Source organism: Moschus berezovskii, chromosome 16, assembly GCF_049115385.1.
Source record: "Moschus berezovskii isolate FMDL1 chromosome 16, NW_MosBer_1.0, whole genome shotgun sequence".
NCBI classification, from domain to species: Eukaryota; Metazoa; Chordata; class Mammalia; order Artiodactyla; family Moschidae; genus Moschus; species Moschus berezovskii.
Window position 1 is genome coordinate 76,880,122 of NC_142475.1, and position 25,422 is coordinate 76,905,543.

The window sequence follows — 25,422 nt, forward strand, 5'->3', positions numbered from 1 at the left end:
TCCCGTCTCCCACCCCAAGAGGCATATTCTAGTGCTAAGGGCCATGTACAGAGCTGTGGATGACCAGCACTGCCACTGTTTAAAAAATGGTGACAAGTTTACGGTGTAGACACTAATGCTACCTGATGAAAAAGTATAAAAACCTACAACACTGACAGATTTTGATGTTGCAGATTAAAAAGAAATTAATTTAATCCTTAATGATCAGTTCACCTGCTACTGTATTGCAAGGCAAACAGGCAAACTTCATGAAGTTTCAAGAGACTAAAGTTAGCATTGCTCCATTCTCCAACCCAGTTGCTTTTTATTTGTTATTTTTTTCTAATATTTACTGGAAATTCTCTACTTTATTTTAATCCCCTGGCTCCATCCCAGCCAAAGTCATGTTTTGTTTAAAGTTTAATATGCCTGTATTATTGGAAGATAAAGGTCCCACATCCCCAGTGGCCAGAGCCCCATGTTCATGAATTCTGACCTACTTGTAAAAATGACTGAACACACTTTTTACATGAATAATTAAGAGACACATTTTCTTCCTCTGTTGACTGCCATTTAATAGAAAAAGAATATAAACTCTTACATTATAAAATATTTTTTCCCAAAGAAACTTAAAAAACACTAACTATAAAATAAATGGATGCTTAAAAGCAAATTTCACATAGGGCTGCACCAGTGAGGGAAAATGTGTATTTGGGCACAAATACCCACTAGACTCTGGGCAAAAAACATCAGTGAGCACAGAGAGAAATTTCGGTGAATGATAATCTGACTGCTACATGATCTTTTGGTCTCTCTGTCCCAACTCACTTATGATTCAGAGGTTGATCTTCGGATCAGGTCCCCAAAATAAGCAGTGATTGTCTTCAATCTATTATTAAGAAAGTTTTGTTCTATTTCCACTTGCCCTCCAGGCCCAGCCAAGGACGCCACCTGAAAATGGAACAGAAGAAGGTCATATGTACATAAGCATGATTTCAAAATAAACCTTCCATTCAGATGCTTTATCAAGACAATACCACTCAGGCTTTTAAGACTTTCAAATAATGAGGCATCTCAAATGTTCACTGTCACTTTCCAGGTGAGTATTAGTGAACTGTTGGTGGCAGAAATACTTGTTGTTTCAGACACTTTTGACATAGGACCATGGTGCTACGTTATTGTGTAAGACCTAATCTCTCCAAAGCCAGAAGTTACAGAACTTAGAGGAACAGAAAATCAACATATCCTTCCTGAATATCAGGTTTATTTATTAAGATATAACACATCAGCAAGTGAGACAGACCTGTCCATCTCTCACGGGAGCTACAGCTTCTATGGCCTGACTCTTGCTTCCTGGGTGGCTCTGTGCTGTTCTCCCAGCTTGAATCACCTCCTCCACCTGCTGCTCTTGCATGTGTGTATTTTTAAGTCTCCCCTCCCCCCTTTATTATGATTAAATATATTGCTCTTTTAGAGGTCTACTCGTATACGGTGACTGGCCCTGTCATTGAGAAGCTTAAAGCACCACCATCTCTCCACCTCCGAAGAGTTAACCTCAAAAGGATCCTTCACAAGAGCAATGCTTTACTACCCTAAGTCCTTAAATAGACAAAGTTTCATTTTAGTCCAGCATCTTTTCTCAACCTCTCAGGTCTATTACTAGCAAATACACTCCCTTCTAACCATGATTACATCACCAGAGACCAGTTTGCCGAGGGTGGCAGGGAAAGGGGGACGCAGTGGAAGCCTGAGGGTCAGAGACCGGGAGTGGGGGAGAGAGGGCTCCCGGAGTACCAGGGGCTGGTTTGGAGGTGAGACAGCTAATCTCAGTGGTATTACACATGCTCCACCAGCTTCTAGCGGGAAGTAAGATTTACTGTGTATCATCAATGAGCATGTATTCTAGAGCACTTCAACTTCCTCTTAGAAAAACGTCAGAGATACAGAAACAGGGAAGAAGCAAAGGTCATTCCACAGTACACGCTGAAAGAAAAAAAAGAGGTTGTCCCACTAAGAAAGTAACAGTGTCGATATCAACCGCTCCAACAGAGATGCAAAGAGATGGCCGTGTTTTTATCAATAGGGATAGATGATAGCAAAAGCCTAACAGTATCTGTTACAATGAGAAGATGCACGTACACATCCCACTATTAACTAAAAAGGCGTAAAATAATTAAAGTAAAACTAGAAGTGAAAAATACTGAAGTCATCTAAGAGCAGCAATTATTAGGAAGAAATAAGTGTTTCGTTTTCTATTCTGATATCTTTGTGCCTAGGCAGTGTATTAAAAAGCAGAGACATCACTTTGCTGACAAAAGTCTGCATTGTCAAACATATGGTTTTCCCAGTAGTCATGTATGGATGTGCTAGCTGAACAATAAAAAAGACTGAGCATCAAAGAACTGATGCCTTTTAACTGTGGTGTTAAAGAAGACTCTTGAGAATCCCTTGGACTGCAAGGAGATCCAACCAGTCAATCCTAAAGGAAATCAACCCTGAATATTCATTGGAAGGATTGATGCTAAAGCTGAAGCTTCACTACTTTGGCCACCTGTTGCAAAGAGCCAACTCATCAGAAAAGACCCTGACGCGGGGAAAGACTGAAGGAGGGAGGAGAAGGGGACAAGAGGATGAGATGGTTTGATGGCACTGCTGATGCAATGGACGTGAGTTCAAGCAAATTCTGGGAGATGGTGAAGAACAGGGAAGCCTGGCGTGCTGCAGTCCATGGGGTCACAAACAGCTGGACATGACTGAGTGACTAAACAACAGCAATCTTTGTGCCAGTCTGATTTTTCACAACGAAGGGCAAATGAAGAATTTTGTCTTTAACCAATGAAAGGTGTCTATCGACTAGTATGTTTAAAATATAATTGTTTCAGAGTAATTTACCTATGAATTAAGATATAATTTAAACCCAGTATTTCTCCCATTCCTTTAAATAATGATTTACATAAAGAAAGTTGAGGCTGGCAAAGCAGACGTCTTCTCTGGGTGTGGGGTGGGGACTGAGAGGAAGAGGAACGAAAGGAGGAGAGACGAGGTGGGTGAAGAGAAGTGGTGCTGAGCTGAAACAGCAGCAAAAACTCTGCTGAACAGGGAGAGCAGGGCACCCAGAGGCAGGCGGCAACATCTCGGTTCTACCCGTAACTTGCTCACCAAAGCAGAAAGCCATTAAGATGAGGTTTGGCTTCTTAAATCTAAAAAGGAGGAATATTACCAATCTCCCTGAAAAGAGCACCCTGTAATTCATACACAGAATTACATTAACATGAATCTAAGAAGGTAGGGTTTCCTGCACTTGGGCATTTTGGGTAGAAAAAGGAATGAAGATGTCTTCCATGGGAGTTTTTGAGGTCTATTATAGATTATTTACTCAACAACTACTGGGTAAATGGCTTAAGGGTTTTTCTTCTAGGCAGTGGAGTGCACCAAAACCAAAACCAAACCAAAGGATGCATTCATTCTAGCCAGGAGACTCAGACGATGGACAACTAAAGCAAGTATCGAAAACACCCATCTAGTGTTTAGAAAGAAATTTAAAACAAAATTAGTATGTTACTTTAAGTGTTCTATTTAAAAATGATTTCTAACCTTAGCCTTTTTGTGCTTTTAAAAGATATTTTCAGAAGTACATACATTTTAAAGGTTAGAATTCTGGAGATGAAATTATCACTAACTACGTAACTAAAAATTATGTAGTTCAAGGCAATAAATAATATTTTCTTTCAAGCAAACTTACTGCCATCAATTTACAGCTGTCTTTATTTTTCACTAGTAGGTTTAACTGACATAATGTCATCTCGTTCCTTCCCCTTTTTGAAGTTTAATACATTGAGAGGGGTGGGGGAAGGAGAAGGAGAAGAAGAGGAGGAGGAAGGAGGGAGGGGAAGGGAAGGAAAGAAGGAAATAGATAAAAATCCGCAGTTCCCAACTACAGGCTGTATTTCTGGTATTGGACCTAAATATACTACGTTTACCAAAAGAAACGCCAGTCTGTTTGGACAGGAAGTACAACTGAGAACTGGACTCCCATGAACTCGACTTCATGTCAAGCATGCCACTCTGCTCTTTCTAAATCTTGCAGTACTATCTCTTCTCTCATTTAAAAAATCCTACATGTGGTATACCTACCTGTGGCTGATTCATGTGGATGTATGGCAGAAACCAACACAATAATCAAGCATCTTGCAATTAAAAATACATTCAAAAAGGAAGTTATTAAAATATATCAAACAGATTAAGATTGGAGAAAAAAATCCTATATGTGGATAGATTTTCTTCATTTTAAAAAGAAACTCTGATTTCCCACAGTAATTTGATCCAAATTCAATACCGGTATAATGCATTTGAAATTTCAAGGGTTTTTTTGACTTTTATTATTCTCTAGTATCACTACTCCCTCTAGAGGTAGAATGTGAATGAGCTAGCTGCCAACTGCAATTCTGGCAGGTGTGTGAAGTAAACCAAAATGCAAAAAAAAAAGTTCACTTTCTCCTTGGGCAAGCGTTCATTTAACTAGAAAAGATGTACTCACTCAAACTTTTGTGACAGTAAATTTCCTATTGTCATTCAAGTACCAAAATATCCCATCTAATGTTTAACAGAAGGATCATTTAGCCTCCTGTGAGACTAGTTGTGATGTACAATAATTTCTTAAAAATTTTTTTTCCTTTTCTTGATGTGTAATATTTACATGCGAGAAAAACAGAATTATGGAACAGGCTCAGCCTTATCCTGGAATCTAGAACTGAGTCACATGAGTAGCAGATGTTAGGTTTAATATTCAATTTGATATAAAGCCAGGAGAGAGTGCTTCTTTCTCCTGTCACAGCACACACTACCTGAGAGGCTGATGTTCAGACACAAAGGCTCACCAGCAGATGACAAGCACCGCGATCTAAGATTATCCCTCAAAACTCAGAGGAATAGCTCGGACGTGTTCATTCTGTTTCCTCTTCTTTTAACCCAGAGAATTTCACTGCTGGCGGCACATGACAATCACCTGGGGGGTTTTAAAAATTCATGTGTGGGCCTCATCCCAGAAAATAAATTGGAGAGAATCCTCCCCAGTAGACTTATCAGTAGTTTAAAAAAGCTACTCAGTGACAACTGTACAAAGAAGAAAACAGGAGAAAATCTTCAAGACACTGAATTTAGCAATCGTTTCTGGAGATGACATCAAAAGCACAGGCAACAAACAAAAAAATCAGCTAAGTTGAACTTCATCAAAATGAAAACATTTTGTGCATTAGAAGGCACTACTGAGAGAGTAAAGAGGGACTTCCCTGGTGAGCCAGTCCCTAGGACTCTGCACCCTCACTGCTGGGAGCTCAGGTTCAGTCCCTGGTCGGGGAACTAAGATCCCCCAGGCTGTGCGGGACAGCCACAACAACAACAAGAGTAACAAAAAACACTTCAGAGGCAACCCACGGGATGAGAGAAAAAACTGGGAAAGCATATATCCAATAAAGGGTTAATACCCGGAAGACACGCACATGAAAAGATGCTCAGCATCACTTAGGAAAGCACAAGTTAAAAGCACAGTGAGGCACCCACTAGGACAGTTATCACCAGACAAAATAACAAATGTTACTGAGGCTGTGGGCAAGTCAGAACTCTTGTGAACTACTGTTGGGAATGTAAAATCATTCTGTCACTGTGGAGAACAGTCCAAAACCTAAAAATAGAATCACCATGTGATCCAGCTGTTCCATTTGTGGATACATAACCAAAAAAGCTGAAAGCAAGGACTTGCCCAGACGTGTGTACACCGTGTTCATAGCAGCATTATCCATAGCAGTCAAAAGGTGGAAACAACCCTGAATGTCACAGACGGGTGACAGGACGAACAAAACGTGTGCATACAACAGAATGTCACTCAGCCTTAAAAATAAAGGAAGATTCTGACACACGCTACAACATGGATAAACCTTAAGGACCTTATACTAAGTGAAAACAGCCAGACACAGAAGGACAAATATTGGATGACTCCACTTACTGAGGTACATACGAGTAGTCAGATTTACAGACACAGAGGGTAGAAGGTGGGCGTTGGGGGCAGTGGTGGACGGATGTGGAGTTAGTCTGTGATGGGTACAGAGCTGCAGTGTCAGAAAACAGAAAAGTCCTAAGGCATATGGTGCTGACGGCTGTACCACAACATGAATGTATTTAACACTCCTGGATTGTGTGCTTCAGAGTGATTTAGGGTGAATTTTGTCATGAATGTTCTACCAGAATTAAAAAACAAAGCTATTCAGGTGATTTAATTTGCAGCCAGATCTGAAACCCAGCATTCCAAAGATTAAGCAGATGAAGCAAAGATGGGAAAGCGTAACAAACTAACACAAGAACAAGTTCAGTACATAAGTGTTACTGGTTAGTAGAGGAGAAGAGAAAAATCTACAATCTGGAATGTGTGTTTATAAACTAGATTCTGTCATTTTACAATTTTTTTGGGGGTGGTGTTTGCACCTCATGGCTTGTGGGATCTTAGTTTCCTGATCAGGGATGGAACCCATGCCCTCACCAGTGGCAGCAGTCTTAGCCACTGGACCACTAGGGAAGTCCCCGTTTTACAAATACTAAAGATGTCCGCTCTCCCCTCTAGGGAAATCATGACATCTTTACTTATTGTTCTTCTTCCAAATCTTAGTAATGTTTACATTCTTTCCACAATAACTTTATGACAGGATCTTCTGAGTAACAGACACAAGAAGTTTTGAATAGTTACGGGCTGGAGGGACTGTGAAATATGCTTTACCTCTTATTTCATTTATTCTTCGAAAAACACATTAGATGGGATAGAAGGAATTTAAATATGTGAGGAATGAAGAACAGACAGAATTAATCTCCCACAAGGAAAAAGGAGACAAAACACCAGAAAATACAGTTATGGGACATTAACTGTCATGTAAGAGACATCTTGATAAAGGGAAAAAGATGGTGAGACCATAGCTGAATAAATAATGGAGATAATTTCAGAGTAAGATATGATGAACAAAGCTCAATGAGAGTCAGCTCTCAGAGTGCCAAATGGGAGAGAAAGCAAAAACCAACATCCAGCAATGCTGGAGTAAACCTTAAAGATGAAAGACCAAAGATTCTCAGCAGCATACTTAGCACAAGCAGGTATGTGATGAAAGCCAAAGTGAAAGCTGCTCGTCCAACTCTTTGCGACCCCATGGACTATACAGTTCATGGAATCCTCCAGGCCAGAATATTGGAGCAGTAAGTGCTTACAAAACACATCAACGAAAGCATGAAACCAAGACATCCTCAGATCTCTGTGAAGCAGTTATTATTCTAGGGAAAAAAAACAAGTTTAAAATAAATGTGATAAGAACAGAATGAGGACATGTGAAAGTTAGTCAAGTGCCCTATACCTCAAGACCATAGAAAAAACTGTTGGTCACATTAAGGTTTCATCTGTCTGTGTATTTCCATCGAGGCTGTCATTTTCAGGAATACCTAACACCTATTCTCAAGGCAGGCTTCAGTAAAGATATCTCGGCTATGTCAGGTGTGCAGGATTGGAACACAACACATTCATCCTTTCAGGACATGGAATGAAAAGCCCTGAGTGTTCTGTTTATGGTCATGTACTCCGGGAGCCAAGGAGATGAACAGGATGAAATGGGCATGGGTAGACTTAACTGCTGAGCACTTCCAGGTTTCTAATAGAAAAAAAAAAAAGAAGCCAGGCCCTTCTCACAAATATGCTTTCAAGTAAAGAAATACCCTGTATCTTTTTCTGTCCAGTCTCTGTAACAGTCACACCAGAGGTTCATAGAAGATCTTCAGTAATGGCTTACCTGGTCAATATCAGCATTTCTTGGAAGGAAAAAAACTATATTATTAGTGATCTTCTGGGAAAGTCTGAAAATTTCAAAGGTAGACAGTAGTTAAGGAAAAGTAACAAAAACAGCAATTGATTTCCAATTAGAGACATGTTCTTCAACTGTTGTATTGTAACCGAAATGTATTCTGATATGAAACAGTGTTCCATGTGTGTGTGAGTTGCTCAGTCACGTCCAACTCTGAGACTCCACGGACTGTAGCCCTCCAGGTTCCTCTATCCATGGAATTTTCCAGGGAAGAAAACTGGAGTGGGTTGCTATTCCCTTCTCCAGGGGTTCTTCCAGACCCAGGGATCGAATCGGGGTATCCTGCATTATAGGCAGATTCTTTACCACTGAGCCACCTGAGAAGCCCAACAGTACCTCTAATGGGACCTAAAAGAGAACAAAGGTCTGTCTTGTCAAGGCTATGGTTTTTCCCATGGTCATGTATGGATGTGAGAGTTGGACTGTAAAGAAAGTTGAGCACTGAAGAATTGATGCTTTTGAACTGTGGTGTTGGAGAAGACTCTTGAGAGTCCCTTGGACTGCAAGGAGATCAAACCAGTCCATCCTAAAGGAGATCAGTCCTGGGTGTTCATTGGAAGGACTGATGTTGAAGCTGAAACTCTAATACTTCGGTCACCTGATGTGAAGAACTGACTGACTGGAAAAGACCCTGATGCTGGGAAAGATTAAAGGCAGGAGGAGAAGGGGACAACAGAGGATGAGATGGTTAGATGGCATCACCCACTCAATGGAGATGAGTTTGAGTAAACTCTGGGAGTTGGTGATGGACAGGGAGGCCTGGCGTGCTGCAGTCCATGGGGTCACAAAGAGTCAGACATGACTGAGTGACTGAACTGACTGAACTGTCTCCAACAGATCAGGGATTAGAAGTTTAATCTATGTATTGGATTATCCTAGGGTAGGAAACCAAGAACTAGAAACACACGCTCTTTCTTTCTGCTATTTCCTAGTCTTTGTGAAAACAGGATGAATGGGAAGGCACAATAACCACATCTTTCTAGTAAAAAATAAAGACAAGTAACTCTGTCCACTGTATTTTTTCTAAATTTTAATTAGCAATTTAAAACAATTCCTGTTAAGAGCCATAAATGACTCCTCTGGGGAATTGAGATAAAAGGAAAAATAACACAAGCTAGTCTTCCTGAAATAAGAGGTTTGCTCCAGTAACCTGGAGGAGTAACAGGCAGAACCTGGAGACGCAGACAACTTAGGTCAGTGTGAGCTGAAGAGAAGTCAGGGGACAGTCATCCAGACTCCAGGGACAGGTCCTGAGGAAACCCCTGATTTCCAGACAGTAATTCCAAACAATTAATGCCCTTTAGTTCTTGTTTTCTAATGGGACAATTGGAGAGTAACCAATGGAAATATAACCTCACATTTGCCATAACTTTTGGAGATCAATCACCAGTTAATTTTTATGCAAAACAAACTGGAATCTATCAAGTGCTATTAGCTAACATCTCTCCTGTTCACTAATTTCACACACACACACACGTTTCCTCTCAACCACCATTTGAGTGAACTCTAGGACTTCCAAAGGATATCCGTCAGGAGACATCATCGTGCTGATGTCGAAGATCTCGGCAGTGGCGTAGTCCGGTCCTCCCCAAGGCGGGCTGAGAAACACGATGTCAGCCTTTAGACTAGAAGCCAGCTGCAGGAAATCTCCACAGATGAACTCGATCTTGTCCACTACACCGTAAATTTCTGCATTATTGCGAGCAAGATCAATCTTAACGGGATCAATATCGATGGCAATCACTAAAAACAGGAACAAGAAAGAGGAGTTCAATGATAGTGATTGTCAGTTACATGGACGAGTTCATCTTCTGAACAGTCTTCATTTTCTGTGAGTTTAAGTCCCTTTTAAAAAGAGTTTTTAAAGGGAGATTTGGCCACATAAATGAGAGAATTTAATTTAAAATTTTCACCTAACCTAGGAAGATTCACTTGTGCTATATCAAGAAAATGAGACCAAGGATGTGGCCTGCAGAGCTGTCTCACTTAGGCCGCTAGGCCAAGGCAAGCAGTGAGGTGGTTACCCAGCATCCCAAGTCTGGTCTGTGGTCAGAGCTGGACGGTAGACACTCAGGAAGGTGATGGCTGCACAGACAGCTTAGAAATGCTAAGATGTCAGAGATTTGACAATGTCTATAGAAAGGCAAATAAAACACTTTTTGACAAACCTATGTAGCCAACTTATGAAGAAGAGATGCAGAAACACCTGCTGGTGATGTTTAATGAGACACTTTAGGTAGAGGGAACAGACGTCATGTTTTTACCGCACGGGCTCTCATTTAATTTACTTCAATTTCATAATTAGCAACGCAAACGTAAGTTAATTCCGACTAACTCATGTCTTGCAGTAAATTACTCATGTGCACCTGTGCGTGCAACAGGATGTTAGTGGCAATATTTTATGTCTGCAAGGGCGGAGTGCAATCTTGATGTATACACCATGGTTGACAAGGAAACGGCTGTATTACAGAAAATGTTGGTTTCAAGGTTTGTTAATGCTTTGGGGAAATAATGCACTAAGTAAATCACTGGAACAGTGAATACAGGCACCAAACCTATGTTGCAAAATCATGCATCCACAACACTATTCTTCTAAATAACATTCACATTTATAAAAGGGACAAGGTCCTTTATACTGCTTAATCTGCTGAATTGATGGCATGGAGACAGACTCAGAGATACACTGCCAACAGCAAAAATTCAACAGAAAAAAGTGACTTTCAACACCAACTGTATTTGCCTAATCGCCCTGTTTTCCATCTGTGCTCTCCTGGAAGCCATTTTTGTCTTCAGGCCTAACCGAGTGTGAGCAACTCAATCTGGCAGGTGAATGAAGTGCTGATAGATGCTGGAGGATACTGCGGGGAACTGCAATGTCCAGGAATAGCGGCCACTGGCCACCTTGTCCAGTCTCATAAAGCCTCCCCCACAATCTATCCCGGGAAACAGCACATGTACCACCTACTTGACACAGTTCCTGGCAGATATATAGTAACAGGTTTTCTTTTCTGGATTCCGAAGTCAAACAACCATGAAGACAGTCTAATATTTAAAAGGTTCTTAGTGTCTTAGGATGTCAAAGCTGAAAGGTATCACCGGGTTCTCTCAATTTAATGTCTCGTTTCCATTAAGATTAAAGGAAGTCCAAAATCATACAGCGGGTGAGGGCAAAGCTGGACCCCACCTCCCCTGCTGCACCATGTACGCTTCTCTTCTTCCAGAGAACAGTCTCTCCCATTTTAATAGTTTTACTTTTATATCATGTTATAATCTTGCCGCCGCTGAGCTGGGTCTGTGTGATCTTGGGAAAATTACTGCATGTTTTACTTCTCAGTTTATTTGTTAAACACAGAAAGTATAAAAGATATATATCACAACTGTTGACTAAATACACTGATACATATTAAACACTTACAACAACAGTACACCAAGTGTAGTCTTAATATATTCTAACTATTACTGTTAAATATTTGGCATTAAATTATCAATGATTATATCTCAGTAAAGATAGGGCTGAAGGAAAATGAAGCGTCTGATGAATAAACTGAAATTAATTAATGAGTAAACCACTGATGACCAATTACCTCTTTTCCCTGTTAGTGCAAACTGAATGGTATTTCCTCCAACTCCACAGAAGGCATCCACAACGGTGCCACTCTCCAAGGACTGGCTGACCCTGCCCGCGATATGCTCGGCGATCTTCTCGGGAGTAACTGAAAACCAGCCCTCTGCAAAGGGAGAGGCTTCTGTTAGGACATTCAGTGTCAAGAAGCCAAGCCAGACACAGACACAGCAAACATTGATAAATACCTAAAAAACAACTCAGTTTCTCTTTTCAAAAAATCATATATTATCCAGTTTGAAAGAAAGGTCTACAAATTTTGTTATAAACAGAGCAGTACTATCCCCAGTCCCAATTTCCACATAAACAACCACCTGTATTCTTGCCTGATTCTTTTACAAAACGCCTCCAATAACTGAAAGCAATACTGATTTTTCTGTCTGAAATAGTAACAACTGCCTGCCTATCATGGAAAACAGAAAGGTAGCTGTTCTAGCTGATCAACTCCCCAATTTCACTGAGGCTCTCAATTAATTCATTCCTAGAAGGGAAGGAATGAACCATATTTGTACCAGACACTTGGCAAAATCTGCAGAAAGCAAGGATGTGACAGCATGACTGTACGGTTGTCATCATCTTCAGAAACGAAGTCCCGTGTCCACTCCAGACAAAACAGACACTGCCCTCCTCCTTCTTGTCCAACAGAAGGAATTTACATTTTTCAGAATGACATTTCTCTGAACAAAATGATGTACCAATTTTCCTACTCCTTCTCTCTCCTTTTTTAAACCAAAACTTTAAATGGCTCCTCACTGATAGAAGAATAAACACATAAACTCCTGGTATAGAATTATCAGCTTTTATCCAGTCTTATTTCCCCAACAAACTCTATGTATGCTCCCTGATATATAACATTTTACAAATAATTTTAAGAGGTTTAAGGAACCCTGGAAACTCCACCACAGATCAGTACCTCCTGATTTTGACAGTTAATAAAGACCAATATTTCAGTAGCCCCAACATGAAAATAAGTGTCAGTTTGTGCAACTGAGTGTAAGCGAGCTGTTTAAGGTCATGGTAGGAAAGCTAGAGAAAGAATGAAAACTTTCCACTGTTAACTGTTTAACTTAAAGCTTTCTCCACATCAGATGTTCTGTTTAATCATCTATCAATTGTGCTAAAAATACAGAATAAACCTGAGTCTGAGTTTAAAAAACATGTATATATCCAAATTGAGAGACACTGCGGAAGATGACTGGCAGCTGTTCTCTAGAAAATGTCGAAGTCATCATAGGCAAAAAGGTTGAGGAACTGTCCCAGATTAAAGGAAACTAAAGAAACATGAAAATAAATGTAATATACGATCCTACACTGGAAGGAAAAAAATGCTGCAAAGGACATGATTAGGATAATTGATGAAAGGAGAGCGCTACTTTGTTGATTATAACATGGTAACAATGTTAAATTTCTAGATTATAACATGGTAACAATGTTAAATTTCTAACCTTATCATTGTTACATCATTGTTCTTAGAAAATACACACCAAAGTATTAAGAGGTAGGAGTACCTGGATCAGAAAACACACACACACAGAATGACAAAGCAAATGTGGCAAGACGGTAGAAAGAGCTCCATCTGAGTAGATGTGATATGAAAGTTTCTTACAAGTCTTGTAACTTTTCTATAAATCTGAAATTATTTCAAAACAAAGTTAAAAATTATACATCACGTTACCTCTGTCTAATTTAATCCCATCATCGAAACGGGAGAAGAGCCTGTACCTCTGAGCCCAGTACTTCACCAGCTCAGGCACGGCAGCGATCTCAGGGGGCAGATTCAGCCCCTTTTTGTTCTTCTTTTTCTTTTTCTTCTTCTTCTGACTTTCAGCTAGAATATAAGAACAGAACCAATACAGATGCTGACTACAGAAAGAGGAAATCACAGGTTGAAGTTATCTAAAGTCTGGTTATATCAAATAACTAGAGTTTGGGGCTGTGCTTCAGAACACGCAGCCTACAGAGCAGCGTGGTGGCAGACGCCAGTCTGATAGCATCGATGGAGGTGCTCAAATAGCTCCCTATGTGAGTTAACTTCTTATTTTACTGTGCTTGTTCAAGCCAAGGGGGCTCTGAGTCTGGAGGTGTAGATGATCGTAAACGATAACGAGGGAAAGGCACACTGAGAACAATGACCTTCCGCCAGCGACAGTGGGAGCACAGTCTCACCTTCAGCCTCTTCCTGGAGAGGGTCCGAAGCAGCCTGGGGCACGCAGCTCTCTGTATCTGTCCCGGTGGCTTCTGGGCTGGTCCCATCATGCTTCTCTGCTCCCACTTCCCCGGCTGGACACACAGCAGGACGCTGTTCAGGTTCTGCCTCACTCGTTTCCACCGGGTCATCCCCCTTCTCAACAGACATTTCTGGTTCCTCTGAGCCACTGCTTGTGCAAGTGGCTTGCACGTTGTTATGAGAAACTGACTCTGGTGATGCTTTCTCATCCACTGGTTCATTAACCCATTTTAGAAATTTTTCTACCTGAAATGTTAAGATGTTACAAGCATGAATTCTCTGTTACAAAGAACATGTCTACCTGCTTTACCATTTGTGATTTTCAAGCTGTGTCACAGTATTAGCTCAGATATGTACAGTACATCATACAAGTTAATAGTAAGTAATTCCAACACAAATGTTACCTGGACATACCATGACCTCACTTAAACACAAGATGATGACCTTCCTGCATGCAATCAACACTAAGAGGACAAAAGTCTCTGTTCCAGGAACTTTCCATTAGGTCTCCTAACAATATAACTGTACTAGAGTCCCTTGGACTGCAAGGAAATCCAACCAGTTCATTCTAAAGGAGATCAGTCCTGGGTGTTCATTGGAAGGACTGATGCTAAAGCTGAAACTCCAACACTTTGGCCACCTCATGCGACGAGTTGACTCACTGGAAAAGACTCTGATGCTGGGAGGGATTGGGGGTGGGAGGAGACGGGGACGACAGAGAATGAGATGGCTGGATGGCATCACCGACTCGATGGACATGAGTTTGAGTGAACTCCGGGAGCTGGTGATGGACAGGGAGGCCTGGCGTGCTGTGATTCATGGGGTCGCAAAGAGTCGGACACGACTGAGCGACTGAACTGAACTGAACACATTACCATTACAAATGCACTCACCTATTGCTGAGCCGTAAACTTTTAGTTTTTCCAACTATACAGAATTCTCTGCAATGGCCCAGGCTATTTGATCTATGTTAAACGGTACTCGGCATCACAGATGAACTCTACAAAGATTTAGTGTCAATCCCGCTAAAGAAAATGCGAGCTGCCTTCTAATGAAGCAGCAGAGTCAGTAAAGTGATTCCTAAGAAACAGGTTTCTTCTTTGAAATGCGAACAAGGCTCAAGGTCAGATGATGCACAATTCCATGCAATTTTCTAACATGAATACCCTTCATAACAGATCTTCCTGATCTTCCTAAGAGTCAGGAGACGAGAATAAGAGTGACAGGCGATGGGCGGAGACCACGACCCAGAACCTTCCTTTGGGGGCACCAATCGGATACTAAGGGCACAACAGCCACGCTGAGTTTACTTCCTCGGCCACACGCAGCAGCTATGTTTCAGCTCTTCAGCTAAGGACGAATGCACGGGACTACCACATTCAACAGTGTAGAAACATCTGTTAGACTGATCGGACTGGTACTAGGAAACTTGTTCCAGATATAGCCAGGACCACTCACATAGTAAAATAACACCACAAGCCAAGCAATCTGAAATACAGTAAAAATAAAACCAGTGATAAATCTGTAGCATGTTTTGGAAGGATGGTGAAGTTAAGGAAAGATAATGTACCCTAAGGGTAAAACAAAGTCATCATGGGGCTTGAGACTTGTTTCATCACTCTACAGAGCTGCTCCAGAGGTGGCAGACACAAAACTGCTCACTGGATGGTGCTCTTTTTCCATAACAGAGAAGGATCACTCATGAAACGAAGCAAAAGCAACTCTAATTACTTTTGTTTCCTAGGTACTCAGAAGGCTGGTACAGCAAAATCCGAGAGAGGGGATGTGAGTGCTCCAGTTAACAATGTGAGTCACTAAATTAGCCTTGGGGCTCATGACAGCAGGGTGAACTTGTCAGTGCAAAGTTAAGATTGATCACCTCTAGATGACCTCAGAATTAAGGCTTACAATAGCTGCTGTCAGAAATCAGGCCTCCAGGATGGTACTTGGCCTGAAACAGATGAGATGTCACTGTACACATCAGACAATGTCATCTATTTACTGTTCCACATGCTACTACTTTGCAGATTTCAAACATCCCCATCAGACCACCTCCAAATTAACTATTCTGCAAATTCCATTCACACAATAAAAGCCTTCAAGAAGCAAAAGGAACAGAACTTTTGGTGCCCTGACAACCAGAAGAAACAAAGCAGCCAGGGTCACAAACTCAGACTGGGTTTGTAAATATAGAGCAAATGTTACACACACCTTACTCAAAGTTCTGCTTTTCTTAAAACCAGTTTTCTCTGACTCTTCAGTGAAGAAGATGTGCTTGTTTTTCATAGTGATTTGTCGTCTCATGTCCAAGGACTTTGACTTTCGCTTCATGTTTTTCTGCAGATACCTGACCCGCCGGTGACTGAAGTTTGAAATTCCTCCGTATCTGTGATCAAACCAAAAGGAGTGGACTTAGACATGAGGGTATACAGACTTCTTTATACAAAAAGAGAAGAAACTAACAATTTTCACTATTTCTTATTAGCAGTCAATACTTTTATTTCATTTTTTTAAATTATGGAAATTATGAAATACAGTTAAACACGCAGAGGACTTTTCAAGGTCAAGCTTGTAGATTAATTCTCAAGGAAATGTGAAACACCAAAGGTGGGAACATCAACACATCTTGCCTAAAACAGAAAGGAGAAATTATATTGTAAAATGTAACAAAGAAATAGCAGGAAACTATAACCCCAATGTTCGTTGGGGAAAATACAATTTTTCTCACAGTAAGGTGATGCCAAAGCTCTTCTAACGCTATTGTGGATATGTTCAAATTATCTTGAAAGTGGCCACTAGATTCTTAAATCTATCTGAACTCACCTAAGTAAACCCCTGTTACTAAAGTAACTAGAGAACATCTGCTGACCTAACCATCTGAATTTTTCCAGTCCCAGAAGACAAATGTCCATTGTGAAGCCTTCACTGATTCTCTGAAGCCTCATTAACTGCCTCTCCTAGAGACTATTAGGGACCTACAGAGTAACATACAATTTAGCACTTACAAATAAACTCTGAAGAGTCTGGCTTTAAATGTCAAGTGTATCTTCCAACCATATTATAAACGTAATAAAAAGTGTATCTTGCCCTTCTCTTTTACTGAAATTGTGTGCTCCAAATAGGACAGTTAAGTTAAATTCCAGGTAGCAGAATAAATCTCTGTGAACATATAGCTGCAAGAGCTACCTAAGCGATTTCTCAATAAAATTACATGTGGCTAGAATTCTGCCAGGAATTTTAAAATGTGGCAGTTATCAGGAAAAACCTTTATATTATTAACTTCTATAAATTCTAGCCTTAAATGATTATATGGCTTGGAGCACAAAGAGACGATTACCATTCTGTAGACTAAAAACACTGGATTGCTATGAAGTGCAACTGAGTTAATAATGTGAATATGTCAAATGCAGTGTTAGCTCTACAATTCTTACTAATAAGATAGGTCAGTGCTTTGACTGTAACACCTCAAATGCCATGAAATATGTAACCACCGTTCCCTATCTGAGTATCAAGAGAGCTTGAGGACTGCTGAGTGGTTAAGGTTTCTAAAAGACAACAGCGTTGATAGAACATTACTTTTGCCCTGAGCCGTGCTTGAATCCTAGAAGAGAACCATCGCTGTCAAAGTCTGAGTCCGGGTTTTCATCGAGGTCCAGCTCATGACTAAACAAACAAAGCAAACAGTGATAAGCCATTAACTACGGAGCCCACTAGTTCAGGCAAATATTAAAAGTCAACCCATGTAAACTTTCCCATCACAACAGTCAACCACAGTTCACAAACCCAGAAAGACAGGAAGAAGTGCAGTTCAATCAGGATTTACCAAATGAGATCAACTACCTAGCAGTGTTTGGGACACAGTAACAAGCACTCAAATCTTAAGTAATTATCTCTTCCAGAACATGGTACAAATATAGATTTCTCCATTTTCTTTTGGAAAAACACCAGTTAACCTGTAGCCTTAACTAATCTCCTAGGTGATATCTCTAGAGGTTTTCCTTAAAAGCAAACAAGGAAATATTTGAGAGGTATCAACGTAACCAAAAAAGTTATAGAAGAAAAAATAATGTTAAGAAGGTTCTGATGAAAGTGATATTAACTAACTCAGTGGCCCACTCTTTTCGACCACATGGACTACTGCCCAGCAGGCTCCTTTGTCCATGGGATTTCCCACCAAGTGGGTTGCCCTTGCCTTTCCAGGGATCTTCTCGACCCAGGAATGGAACCCATGTCTCCTGTGTTGCAGGAAGCTTCTTTAGCACTGAGCCACCATCGCCACCTTTTGTGCAAATCTTCTAGTCAGCTCTACTATGTGGGTGACAGTAACAAATGAAAATGATGAGAAATAACTCTTGCAAATTAAGTTAAGCTCACTGTGTGTATGTAGAACCTACGAGGTCCCAAGAATATAAGTACACACAAGTACACACATAAGGACCTCTCTGCTTCTAAGGACCATAGAAACTGAGGAGTTAGCAAGAACATGTGCTGTTCAGAAAGAGCAGGTAGAGGTGTGCTCTCCTGCAGAAAGCTCCCGAATTCCTAAAGCGTGCTGGTGTGTGCTAGACAGAAAGGTAGTGAGTGACTCGCCTCCTCTTGAGTTTGCTTCGCTTCTCTTCAGGTGGATCGTCTCCACTCTCGTCCCCATCAGTCCCACTGGGGTGGCGTCCGTCTCTGACTGTGTTTGCTTCTGAGGACTCCTGTGAATCTAAAGAGGTCGAGATATCACAGTGGGTTTCTGTCCCTGGTTTGACAACTCTTCTGTCATTTCCAAAGGCAATCAACATCTTCCAGGGCCTTTCCTGCAAAGAACTGCATACCAGACCACATCTATTTATTCTGCGTATCCACATACAGAATCCTTAGCTAGGTCTATTTGAAAGTCTGAAAGTTCCCATGATCTAACTACTTGAAATGTCAACTCTAAGAAATTCCATGGTGGTCCAGAGGTTAAGATTTGGCACTTTCATGCCTTCACTGCTCTGGCCTGGGTTTGATCTCTGGTTGGGGAACTAAGATCCCTCAAGCCAGAGGGTAGCCAAAGTGAAAAAAAAAAGTGAACTGTGAAACTACTTTTCCTCATGGCTGTCCAGATCTATACAAATTAATCCACAAAGTTACCTCTGTGACATCTGTTAGCTATCACACTTTGATGAAATCCTAATCTAAGTAACTTTAAAGATGGCATGGTCACATTTAATTAAAAACAACTTCTCTTTCTTAAGAAGCAAATGCATCTAATGGTCTCTAATACAGCTCTTAAATTAGTAACGGAAATAACAAAAAGACAAGCACCAAAAATCTAGGCCAGTCTTACCCTGAGCTGGCTGGTCTGTGCTTCTGCTCCCAGACGAGCTGCTTTCCGTAGTTCCTCCATGATTCGGTTCACTGTGGCCAGAAGCAGGGCATTCTCTTCTGCTGGGAACTTCACTCAAACACTGACATCCATCACAACTTATGGAGGGATCTAGCTGTCTCTGTTCTGCTTCCTCTGAATTCAGACTTATGTTACTAATTCCATTGAGAATTTCACTGTGATCTTTATCACTTGAACTAAAGCTTTCGCTGCCAACAGATAAAGATGGAGAAAAAAGTTCGTCTGCTTTCATGTGATTTTCGTCTTTCTTGTTGTCAACTTCTATTTTAGACCCGCCAGGGTCTAAAGATACAGATACAGGGTCCGTATCTTGGCTTTGTGAGGCATCAAAAGTCCAGCCCTGAGCTTCCCAGTACTGAAACTGTTCCAGGTAATACCAATACATCTGACTGTAGTGCTGCTCCCACTCCTCCTTTGTGTCTGGAACATTCCATGGTTCTGGACACAGGGTCTGACCTTCATGTTTCTCTTGCCAGCTTTGCCACAGCAGTCCTCCACCATATTCATTCCAGTACTTTTCCCACACCTCTGTAATTTCCAGCTTTGGACCTACTGTGTTTTCAACAGGAAAACTTTCAGCCTCAATGTCTTTTTGGCTTTGAAGTTTGTACTTTCTGGTGTTCTCATTCTCAGATGAAGAAGGATCGTCCGAAGCTGAAATGTCATCTTCTTCACATTGTCTCCAGGATTCTCTCTTAATTTCATCTAAGTACTTCTTTTGATGTTTTTTCTTTCTCTTTTTCATTATTTTAACTTTGTTTCTAGTATTCATAGATTCCTACAAAGAGAAACAACTTGAATATAAACTGCACTTCAGAAACTATAAGAATCGGTAGAATCTAAATCTATCTTGACATTAAACAAAATACCCTTAAACTCCCAACCTGGGTTTTAGTTACACAAACAAGTGAATGGTACTATCTATGTTTCTAAAAAGAGGAATCATCACGCATGAGACATATCACAACCAGAACCACAAGTTCTAGTTATCTTATAAATACGTACATACATTTAAAAACAGGTGTATGTGTGTGTGCTAAGTCGCTTCAGTCATGTCTGACTCTGCGACCATATGTACTGTACCCCACCAGGCTCCTCTGTTCGTGGGATTCTCCAGGCCAGAACACTGGAGTGGGTTGCCATGCCCTTCTCCAGGGGATCTTCCCAACGCAGGCATCAAATCAGTGTCTCTTAAGTCTCCTGCATTGGCAGGCTGATTCCTTACCACTAGTGCCCCCTGGGAAGTGTCCTAATTCAAGAAAGCATTAGATCTGGGATAAAAAAAATTCTGTGTGATATTTCATGAAGAAAATTAAGAAACAAACAATTAAAGTAAACTAATACTTACCTCAAAATTCTTATGTGCGGACATCCTACCGAACTGAAGGGGCAATCCCATACTCCTCATGAGTTCAGCCTCAGAATCCAGTTCACTCTCATCTGGGTCTGGGCGTCTGTTGTTGTGGGGCTCTGCAGGGCCCTGGGAGTGGCCGTCTTCCTCCTCTTCCGTGGCTTGTTCTCCTACACACAGTGGTTGTTATGTTAGCTTAGTTTCAGAGAAGATTTAAATGCCTGTTTTACCATCCTCATTTTAATAAAAAAGAACTTGAGATCCAGAGTTACTACATGACTTGCTCAAAGTAAAGGTGTGCAAATGTGATCATTTTTAAGGGGAAGAAAAAAAGGAACTGATGGGAATGTGGACTAGTGAGGAAACAGCCTCCTAGAGCCAGGAGACAGCTTCTAGTCTGGCTCCGCCTGCCGTTGTCCACCCAGCTGCCCACTCAGCTCACCGCACAGAGCGCCTCCTCTTGCTCGGCGCTGTGCTGGGACTGAGGATGTGTGAAGGAACACAGCAGGGTGGCCCTGGAGAAAACAGCCCCATTTCCACATTCCCATCTGCAGCACCACTATGCTAGAGCAGTGGGTTTAACACGATGACTTGGGGAGTTATTTTAGGAGTTGGTAATAAGAGAAGTGAGAGGCAGGTCTTTAAGCCCTTCACGGGCACTTCAATCTCAACTGGGATTTACAGCCTGGGACTCTGTGGGAAAGTTCATTTAATGAAAGGTTTCACTATTAAAAAGGTCTGAAATCCACTGAACTGGAAGATCTTTTCAAGCTCCCTGATTAGAGAAAACCTGTTTTATTACAACAAAGTGAGTTTTACTTTATCCTATTACAGTAGATCATAGCATTAATTGGACAAAAGCCACTCAAATGCTCTATTTAAAAAATGTGAGACAAAACACTCTATATGAGCATACTCAATTAGGGCTGAGCTGCACTGAAGCTAAACAATCTTAGGCAACAGAATGGGAATCTTACACTGCACAGATGAAGCCTGAAAAAAGAGATCCTATGATCCTATGGGCAGAAATTCTACTAAAAGCCAAAGGCGGAAAGATACCGATCTAGGAAATAAAGGAGACTCCACTCGCCAGCTGATGTAACGAACTCATGGAGGCTCAGGAGAGCAAACAGGGAAAATGGACCAGCTACGTATGCCTCATGCTCCCCTTGGGCTATGCATATTCCCTCATGTTCAGTGGGAACCTAGGGTCTAGAGGAATCTTACTTGTACAGCGTCACACTGAAACACAACCAAACATTCTACCAGGTGGGTAAGTGACGATGCAATGATGGCTCCATCACGTGAGAGCTGGGGAATTTCTCAGGTCACATGACACACTACTTGTGCTGCAGTCTTCCCTCCGTGTCTGGAGAAACATAAAGATCCACGTGGAAGGGACAAATGGGGTCCTGACAGGGAAGTCTGACAGAGACCCAGGTGGTTTTCAGGTGAGGCTCAAAGTGTAGACGAGATTCTGTTTGTTATGTGGGAGAGTTAATACAGATGGTAGACCCCTTACTTCAGGCCAGAGTGTGGACTTTCACTTGGAGTTGACGCTGAATCATTTACCTATAAAACTGCTAAAGGTCTGAAACAAGGAGGCCGTGAGAGTGAGGTGGCTCCAATGCCTGGGTAGCCTAACCAGCAAACCAAAACCCAAGCCAGAGCCAGGACACTGGGACCCGAGAACATGAAACTGAAGTACACCATGCATGAGCAGCCAAGTAAGCTTTCCCAAATAAGGCAAGTGCTTAAACTACGACCAGTCAAATAACCTCCCTGCTTTGCATCCGCATCTTCTCTATACAGTATTATGGCTAATTTCAGTAAAAAAAGGGGTTATAGGGCTTCATACTGTATTACCTGCACTGTTGTCATTGTCTTTAACGTAGTAGCCTTTTAGTCCCAAATTGTATAATTTCCGATCTCTGTGAAACAAATTAAAGAGTCAATACTGACAAAATTTAACTAGAGAAAAAACAAGGTTAAGGCAGCACATATTAATAAAAAGATTAAAAAACAGAAGAGCTCTCTGCTAACACATTATTCTTATCTGTAATACAGAGGTGATAACACATAGCTACAGGGTTCTAACAAGGATTGACTGTACATGTAAAACATTTGGTATAATCCTATGCAAGGCACACTATAATGATAACTACTAATTATTAAAGTTAAGTGGCAGCTCTGGATATTGGGGGAAGAATCTGATCTTCCTTGTGATATACAAACAGGGAAATAGTCTATAAATTTGCAGTAAGAAGACAGCATAAATGTCAAAAGATTTATCGTTCAGATTTACAAACCCATGTGCAGACACTACTCCATCTGCAAATAGGACCAGTAGACAAGACAGTCATGGTCTGAGCTTGTTTTGGTGACTAACATAAAATGAAGTTCTCACTAAACTGAAACATAAATCATGATTAAACAATTTGGTCTCAGTGAGTTTTAAAAACAGTGAATAGATAAAACTTTTCTTTACATATCTCCTTTTTTCATTACGAAGAGAGGAATTTCATAACCAAAATAAACCTAGCAGAACACTTAAAGGGGGGAGAGATTTTATTATTTTATTATTATCTTTCTACCAGCAAATCAAGCTGTAATACATTCCATTGTATCTGCCACAAGGCCATCTGCAAGAAGAGCTAATACAACTTTTCTAATGGAGTGACAATAAATCCAACAAAACAAAGCTCTTGTGCACTTGATGTATTTCATATCCCCTGTTTATTTATTTTTTGGTACTTCATGAAATATAAGGTAGATGGTGACTTAGAAGGACAGTGAATGGGGAAGGGATGAAATGCAATTGACAATGTGCCCTCTGACCCCCAACAACTTGGGGCCCCAGTGGGTGGGAGGGCAGCCACAAAAGGGCATCAGTGGTGTGCCTGCCAAGTCCCAAGGACATGGGGCTCCGTGGTGCCCACAGTGGCAGCCTGCCTGCCTGCCTTCTGGAGCCTGGGGCAGCCTAGCAGGCCCTGCCAGGTCCAGAAGATGGAGCAGAAGACCCTTGTCCGTGGCTGAGGAGCAAAGGAGACAGGTGTCCGAGGTTGTCAACAGTTTACCCCAAAGCTACAGATGATCTGAGACAGGAAGACTGCCAGCTCTCACATTTCTATGGAACTTCTTTTTCCCATTTAGGGCAACTTTCAAACATCTCTAAGAGTGCTCATCACCAGGGAATGTGCATTTCTGATGCTGAGTGTTCAAAGAATTTCCTGTTACACCTGCTAAGAGATCTCTATAGAGCAATCTTTGAGTTTGCTAAGTGTAACTCAGTCCACAAAACAGAGTGATTTGGGATGTGTTATCTGGACCTGGTGGGCTTCCCTGGTGACCCAGCTGGTAAAGAATCTACCTGCCATGCAGGAGAGGCAAGGTTGGTCCCTGGGTCGGGAAGATCCCCTGGAGAAGGGAATGGCAACCCACTACAGTATTCTTGCCTGGAGAATTCGATGGAGAGAGGAGCCTCGCGGGCTGTAGTCCATAGCATCACAATGGGACATGCCTGAGTGAGAAGCACATACACACACAGAGATGGACCTGGGACACGATAAAGACCAAGTGAACTGTAACTGCTGAACTGAACTGTAAGGCTGGAGACCAGACCCGCAGCAGAGGGATGCCAGGAAGACACTGCCCTCTAAGAGGCCTGGACAAGCAGCTCATCATCATACCTTGAGGACAACGACCATCACTACCCTTTCTAAGTCGGCTTTTTCTCACAGCACCAGACACGTGGGTGGTCAAAATACACGCCGAGCAAATGACTCTTGGAAACCTCTGAAGTGGCAGTAGCCATTTCTCTACTGTAAAGGGACCACGCATTCATGAAAGCAGTCAAAAGGAAAGGGAATCCTTTCTGAAACGGCTGAAAGGGGAGCACAGAGATGTTTTGACTCGCCCACTGCCCACACAGCTCATTTGCCACAGAGTTGGGATGTGAAACCAGATATTCTATCTCTAAGGACAGTGCTCTTAAATTCTGGCTTGAGAATGTGTTGTGGGGAAAACTACCCACGGGAAATGACTTCGTTATGCTTTGTATGAAATCCTAGAGATCACCACTAGACAACATCACATGCGTGTAATACCAGAAAGTATATTTCACTTTCTTCAGCTTCCAGTGAAAGTGTTAGTCGCTCAGTCGTGTCTGACTCCTCCGCCCATGGAATTCTCCAGGCAAGAATACTGGAGTGGGTTGCCATTTCCTTCTCCAGGGGATCTTCCAGACCCAGGGATCGAACCCGGGTCACCTGCAGGCGGATCCTTTACCATCTGAGCCACCAGGGAAGCCCAACAGTTTTTTTTAAAAAAGATGTTAACCAAAAGTCAGTCATCTTCAAACCTTCGCCGTGTGATGTCACATCCCAGATCAATTTCATTCGCATTTCACTCCCCTTGCTTGTAACCGTCCTCTCAGGTGGCGAGTGTAAAATAACAACCACCAGCCACCACGGTTCCCGCTAACAGCCCACAAAGCATATTTTTCCTCCTTCACTTCAGGGCCGCAGGCGACCACCCCCTGATGCCCGAGGACGATTTCCCCTTTTTCGTAAGCATCGCTATACCCGAGGGTCGGACGCGCTGGCCGCGGTTCTAGGGCTCCATCACCACGGGTCTGCAGCCCAAGCCCCACAGGTCGGGGACCGAGCGTCCCGTGTCCGACTTACTCCACAAACGCCCGCGAGCAGAGGCAGAGGATGCGCGAGCCCTCCCGCAGGTCTTCGATGAAGAGACACATCTCCGCCACAGGCCTCCACTTCTCGCAGTACATCACAGCGCCTCAGAGGCGGCGGCCACGCTGCAAACGGCGCGGGCCGGCCACCCCGCCGCGGTTCGGCTGCCGTGGGCCGAGGGTCGGACGAAGGGAGAACCCCCGGCTGCAGGGTACAAACGGGCCAGGGACTGCTCTAGCGGGTGGCAAGCATGCAGCCGCCGCCGGAAGTGGTGGGGGCGGGACAG

General features: G+C 42.1%; 1 protein-coding gene across 1 annotated transcript; it reads right to left on the reverse strand.

Annotated features, from left to right (window-relative positions):
- TGS1 (trimethylguanosine synthase 1) lies at positions 1 to 25,408 on the reverse strand. Its single transcript, XM_055432380.2, has 13 exons — positions 25,131 to 25,408; positions 22,312 to 22,376; positions 20,443 to 20,615; positions 19,035 to 19,872; positions 18,308 to 18,425; positions 17,294 to 17,380; positions 15,929 to 16,103; positions 13,657 to 13,963; positions 13,166 to 13,318; positions 11,453 to 11,596; positions 9,395 to 9,611; positions 7,797 to 7,875; positions 1 to 930 (listed from the first exon to the last, which is right to left on the reverse strand). The coding sequence occupies exons 1-13, from the start codon at positions 25,232 to 25,234 to the stop codon at positions 808 to 810; spliced, it is 2,583 nt and encodes an 860-aa protein (XP_055288355.2). The 5' UTR covers positions 25,235 to 25,408; the 3' UTR covers positions 1 to 807.
- Positions 25,409 to 25,422: the final 14 nt, after the last annotated feature.